This window comes from Schistocerca piceifrons, chromosome 4 (assembly GCF_021461385.2).
Source record: "Schistocerca piceifrons isolate TAMUIC-IGC-003096 chromosome 4, iqSchPice1.1, whole genome shotgun sequence".
Lineage (NCBI taxonomy): Eukaryota > Metazoa > Arthropoda > Insecta > Orthoptera > Acrididae > Schistocerca > Schistocerca piceifrons.
This window is the reverse complement of record NC_060141.1, coordinates 387,486,497-387,493,422: the sequence shown is the minus strand read 5'-3', so window position 1 is coordinate 387,493,422 and position 6,926 is coordinate 387,486,497. Positions and strand designations below refer to the sequence as shown.

Below are 6,926 nucleotides of genomic sequence, written 5' to 3'. Positions count from 1 at the left end.
ATTCATTTTCTCAAGCAATTTACTGCGTTTCAGATTGTATAAATCAAGATTAATTTTCTAAGTTCTTTATTTAATTTGAATGACCGTTGCTAATGTTGCTAAGGGTGCAGTGAAGGACGTCGCAAGTAATTTTGTTCATTGTCGAAGGCTTCCATCTAAGCTTTGTTAGAAGACATGTTTCTTGAGGATCCTTGACATGAAACATCTTTGACTGATTTTAACCTCGTTGTGGCTGAATGTTTAGGGAGGGATTGTTCAAGTTAGTTGTAGTGGCGTTGACCTAATGAGGGAAATATTTATTGATGACACCTTGTATTTATATCATGTAACAAGGTGATAGCGTATAACTAAGAATTAAGACGTTTACGTTGAGAAAAGGTTGCTATTTCCAGTGCCGTACTAAAGCCTTTAATCTTAAAAATGAGTACCTCGCGTCGAATCTCATGTGGTTTGGACTTCTGCAGTGTTCCGGATATTAGAGCAAGTCTTCAGCTCGCTTCCGAATCTGGGTATGTATTCTATTGAACACTCGGTAGTTTTTAACGATGATCTGGTACACTTATTACATGATGGTATGAATTTTATATTCTTCTAGAATTATGCTTGTGTGTTTCAAAAGTACACCAATTGTTTACAGAGCAAGATAACCGGTGGCATAAGCTCTCACGTTGAATGTTGATAACATTTTTGCATTGATTGTAGGTTCCAGTCGTTTATCAAGCACTAAAAATTAGCTGTTCTCATTCGCCGCTGTATGAATAAAAGCGTATCTGCTGATACAATTTGCCGTTTCCTTTCGAAATCTTGGTTAATAAAGCAAAATTACGCGTAAGTAATTGCATTTTCAAAGATTGTTTGGGGGTATTGTTTGCAGTTTCTCGTAACCGTGGACGCATGTGTCTGTTACACAAGCAGTAGTAATCTGTTTTTTGTCATTCATCCGTTCGATTGCTTTGTGATTTAATTGTAACCTGCCCATTCAGAAACAGAATATGTGAAAGGAAATAGGAAAATCGCTAATAGTTATAAGAAGTTGCTAATCAATCGTAGGACAGCACGATCAAATACCTTTTTACTTTCCCAGGAAAGGGACACCGTTGGTTAGTTTCATGTTGTGTGATTCATTGATTAAATTAATCGCAATGATGTGGAACTAGTCAGTTTCCATTCACATTATCAGTTCCCATCGAAACTGGCTACATGCTGATGAGCTAGAAAAATTTTTTTTACTGCTGTGAGTTATTAATTTCTAACCACCTCATTTTACAGAGCTACAAAATTACGAATTTTTCTACAACATAGGGGGTGTGAAGGAGAAGCTTTTTCAGTTTGTTTTCAGATTTGACTTATTTGTTTGTCAGCTATTTTATGTCATTTGTTAACTGATGACAAATTTTGGGGCAGTGTTGGACACCCATTCTTGTACTACAGACGGCTTAATGAGAAGAAACGAAAGTAATTTTTCTCCTTATGGTACTGTGGTCAAGCTACATAGTATCGTTTGATGTACAGTAGATTGTTTACAACAAACTTCAAACTGTCTAATTCCTTAAACAGATGTCTAAAACATGATTTTGGGTGAGCACCACATATTACTCATACAGCACTATTTTTGTGCAATGAAGAATTTCTTTCTTAAAGTTGAGTTAGTCCAGAACATTATTCTATATGGCACTGTTGAATGGAAATACACTAACTGTGTGGGCTTAGTGATTTCTCTTTCCCAAAGATTTGTAAGAATTAGAAGTGTAAATCTGTCAGAACTAAGTTATTTTAAGAGTTTCAAAATGTGCTTACATTTTCCGTTAATATGGACAACAAAGATGTTTGATATTTCCACTCTAGTTACTGTTTCCCCACTATGTGCTCTATTTATCACTGGAGTTATAACTCTAGACGTGGAAACTGAATATTTTGTACCTTTTTGAAATTGAGAGTAAGACTTCGCAGAAAACCTCTCAATAATAGACAGTCTTTATGAATATTATTTATCCTTTCCTCTGTTGCTTTATGTATTTTTGGACAGAACACAGTACTTGTATCATCCATAGAAAGAATTAATTCTGTCTGTTGTATGTTGGCCAGAAGTTTGTTTACATATAAAAGGAACAATAGTGAACTTATGATTGAGTCTTGTGGAACCCCAAAAATTTTCTCCCCTTTCAGAAGAATCTCCCCTGCTTACATTGTTTGAATTATTAAATGTGATATTGAGTTTCACACAGTGAAATACCTTAGGTAGGTCCCAGAAAACACCACCTGGTGCTACTGTTAATTACTGCTTAGCGAATGTGTAAATGGCACTCTCAGTATAGCAACTCTCCTAAAATTCAAATTGTAATTTACTGAGGATTTTATAATTCCTCGGGAGGAATTTCTTTTCTGCCATCAGTCTTCTGACTGGTTTGATGCGGCCTGCCACGAATTCCTCTCTTGTGACCTCTTCATCTCCAGAGTAGCACTTGCAACCTACGTCCTCAATTACTTGCTGGATGTGTTCCAATCTTTGTCTTCCTCTATAGTTTTTGCCCTCTAAAGTTCCCTCTAGTACCATGGAAGTCATTCCCTCATGTCTTAACAGATGTCCTATCATCCTGTCCCTTCTCCTTATAAGTGTTTTCCACATATTCCTTTCCTCTCTGATTTTGCATAAAACTTCCTCATCCCTTACCTAACCAGTCCACCTAATTTTCAATCTTAGTCAGTAGTACCACATCTCAAATGCTTTGCTTCTCTTAAGTTCGGTTTTCCCACAGTCGATGTTTCACTATCGTACAATGCTGTACTCCAGATGTACATTCTCAGAAATTTCTTCCTCAAATTAAAGCTGATATTTAATATTAGTAGACTTCTCTTGGCCAGGAATCTCTTTTTTGCCGTGGCTTGTATGCTTTTGATGTCCTCCTTGCTCCATCCGTCATTGGTCATTTTACTGCCTAGGTAAAATCCTCCGTGACCATCAATCCTGATGTTAAGTTTTTCGCTGTTCTCATTTCTACTACTTCTCATTACCTTCGTCTTTCTTAGATTTACTGTCAATCCATACTGTGTACTCATTAGACTGTTCATTCCATTCAGTAGATCATGTTATTCTTCTTCACTTTCTTTCAGGATAACAATATCATCAGTGAATCATATCATTGATATCTTTTCACCTTGAATTTTAATTCCACTCTCGAACTTTTCTTTCATTTCCATCATTGCTTCCTCGATGTACGGATTGAACAATGGGGGAGAAAGGCAACATCCTTGTCTTACACCCTTTTTAACATGAGCACTTCATTCTTGGCCGTCCACTCTTACTATTCCCTCTTGACTGTTGTACATGACCTGTCTTTCACTATAGCTTACCCCTACTTTTTTCAGAATTTTGAACATCTTGCATCATTTTACATTGTCGAATGCTTTTACCGGGTCGACAAATCCTGTGAACGTGTCCTGATTTTTTTTTTTTTTTTTTTCATTATTAACTGCAACATCAGAATTGCTTCTCTTGTGCTTATGCTTTTCCTAAAGCCAAACTGATTGTCATCTAGTGCACTTCAGTTTTCTTTTCCATTCTTCTGTGTATTATTCTTGTAAGCAACTTGGATGCACGAGCTGTTAAGCTGATTGTGCAATAATTCTCGCACTTGTCAGCTCTTCCCGTCTTTGGAATTGTGTGGATGATGCTTTTCTGACAGTCAGATGGTATGTCGCCAGACTTATATTCTTTACACACGAACGTGAGTAGTCATTTTGTTGCCACTTCCCCCAATGATTTTAGAAATTCTGATGGAATCTTATCTATCCCTTCTGCCTTATTTGATCTTAAGTCCTCCAAAGCTCTTTTAAATTCTGATTTTAATGCTGGATCCCGTATCTCTTGTAAACTGACTCCTGTTTCTTCTTGTATCACTTCAGACAAATCTCCCCCTTGTAGAAGCTTTCAGTGTATTCCTTCCACTTATCCACTCTCTCCTCTTTATTTAACAATGGGATTCCTGTTGCACTCTTAATGTTACCATCCTTGTATTTAATGTCATCAAAGGTTGTTTTGACTTTCCTGTAGGGCCTACGTGGAGTCTGTCCTTCCGACAGTCATTTCTTTTTTGATGTTTTCACCTTTTTCCTGCAGCCATTTTGTCTTAGCTTCCCTGCACTTCCTACTTATTTCATTCATCAGCGACTTGTATTTCTGTATTCCTGAAACATTTTTGTACTTCCTCCTTTCATCGATCGTTTGAAGTATTTCTTCTGTTACCAATGGTTTCTTTGCAGTTACCTTCTTTGTACCTATGTTTTCCTTCCTAACTTCTGTGATGGCTCTTTTCAGAGATGTCCATTCCTCTTCAACTGTACTGTCTACTGAGCTACTCCTTATTGCTGTATCTGTAGCCATAGAGAACTTAAAGCATATCTCGTCATTCCTGTGTACTTCCATATTGCACTTCTTTGCATATTGATTCTTCCTGACTAATGTCTTAAAATTCAGCTTACTCTTCATCACTACTATATTGTGATCTGAGTTATATCTGCTCCTGGGTACGCCTTACAATCAGTATCTGATTTCGGAATCTCTGTCTGACCATGATGTAAACTAACTGTAATCTTCCCGTGTCACGTGGCCTTTTCCAAGTATACCACCTCCTCCTGTGATTTTTGAACAGGGTATTATTAGCTATTACTAGCTGAAACTTGTTACAGAACTCAGTTAGTCTTTCTCATCTCTCATTCCTTGTCCCAAGCCCGTATTCTCTTGTAACCTTTTCTCCTACTTCTCCCCCTACAGCTGCATTCCATATTACCCTTTCAATATCGTCGTATACTTTCTCTATCTCTTCATCTTCAGTTTGCGACATAGGCTTGTATACCTGAACTATCGTTGTTGGTGTTGGTTTGCTGTCGATTCTGGTAGGAATGACCCTGTCACTGAACTTTTCACAGAAACACTCTCCCTGCCCTACCTTCCTATTCACAACGAATCCTACTTCTGTTATACCATTTTATGCTGCTGTTGATACTACCCGTTATTCATCTGACCAGAAATCCTTGTCTTCTCTCCACTTCACTTCACTGACCCCTACTATATCTAGATTGAGCCTTTCTATTTCCCTTTTCAGATTTTCCAGTTTCCCTACCACATTCAAGCTTCCGACATTCCACCTCCTGCCTCGTAGAATGTTATCATTCCATTGATTATTCAAACTTTTTCTTCTGGTAACCTCCCCTTGGCAGTCTCCTCTCGGAGATCCGAACGGGGGACTATTCTGGAATCTTTTGCTAATGGAGAGATCATGACATTTCTTCAATTACAGGCCACATGTCCTTTGGCTACATGTTACGTGTCTTTAATGCAGTGGTTTCCATCGCCTTCTGCATTCTCATGCCATTGATCATTGCTGATTCTTCTGCGTTTAGGGGCAGTTTCTCCACCCCTAGGACAAGAGAGTGCCCTGAACCTCTGTCTGCTCCTCCGCCCTCTTTGACAAGACCGTTGGCAGAATGAGAGTGACTTTTTATGCCGGAAGTCTTCGGCCACCAGTGCTGATTATTAATCAAAATGTAAACATCGGCGGGATTCGAACCTGGGACTGAGGGTGTTTTGACTATGAATCAGAGACACTACCCCTAGACCACAGGTCTAATTCAGGAGGGATACTATTCGCGGAGAAAAAAAAAAGTGTTGTGATGATAGCCTGACCAGCAGCTTAACCCACCTGAAAAAACAGCCACTTATTTCATGTTATATTTCCCATGTTTACACTGTTTGTCACATATTTCCTACGTCACTGGTCGAAGTCCATGACTTTTATCTAATATTCTTTTTTATACAAGTAGTATCAGGAGGTATACTATTTGTATAACATGACTGTAACATGAAATAAGTGGCTGTTTTTTCAGGTGGGTTGAGCTACTGGTTAGTCTGTCATCACAACAAGATTATTTTTAGTGTCACATCATTGGCTTCACCGACTCATAATCAAACTGCTACCTTCCAACCTAATCTATAAGTTGAACAAAGCTGCAGATCAGTGTATAACCACAGCCAGGCTTTTTACTTTAACATTTGTTGGCGTCACCTACTCTCGACCAAACAGTTACCTTCCAACCTGACCTGGACCTCGCTAAGCTACAGATCAGTGCATCACCAGGACAAAAATGTTTCACTTCCACATTCATTGGCTTAACTAACAACAAAGCTGCATATATACACTAACATCACTGGTCAAAGCCAGTGACTTGATTGAATATTCCTCGACCCAACTATTTTGGAAATTTTGGAAAATAATGACAGTAGTGAAATAGGCAGTAGTTATTGACATCTCTCCTGTCATCTTTCCTGGAGAGGAGTTTAACAATGGCATAATTCAGTCTATCTTGGAAAACTGCCCGAAGTTACTGATGCATTACATATTTTGGAATAGCTGTGCTTATTATGTGGGAACAAAGACGGTACTTATTACTTGGGGACAAAAGTCTTCAGTACTCTGTGGGAAACATCATCATATCCAGATGAGCTTCTATTTTCGGAAGAATATCTTAATTTTCTTAGACTCTGAAGAAGTGGCTGACAACTACAAGATTGAATTTCTATTATGTTGCTTGTTCAACACAGTTTTTTTTATTTTTCTCTGGAACTGTTTGCCCATATGTTTTCTACTACACATAAGAAATCATTATTAATCATCATTTATTGCCCTTCCATTTAAATTAATAATGATGTTACCCTGTTCCTTAGGTTTTTGTACTGTCTCTTGTTTTGATAAATTCTGTATAGCTTTAAGTCTGTTGCCAGAATTACTGGGTCAACAGAAGCGTCCGATTCCACCCGTCTGCTTTGGCCCATGACATAAGGGTGTTGGGGTGTGTGACATCATTACGGTGCAGAGTTTGAGTTTGTTGGGTTTGTAGATGTCGTCTATTGCTCTATTTTTCTCGAGTTG

The 6,926-nt window shown here is 38.2% G+C and overlaps 1 protein-coding gene across 2 annotated transcripts in view; it reads left to right on the top strand.

Moving 5' to 3' along the window:
• Window positions 1-221: 221 nt before the first annotated feature.
• LOC124794864 (protein arginine N-methyltransferase 5) overlaps window positions 222-6,926 on the top strand; it is a 90,557-nt gene continuing 83,852 nt past the window's right edge. For both annotated transcript variants that reach the window (XM_047258540.1, XM_047258539.1), the window contains exon 1: window positions 222-509. In XM_047258540.1, the coding sequence (XP_047114496.1) occupies window positions 421-509 (89 nt within the window). In that variant the 5' untranslated portion in view covers window positions 222-420. The remainder of the gene's footprint in view (window positions 510-6,926) is intronic.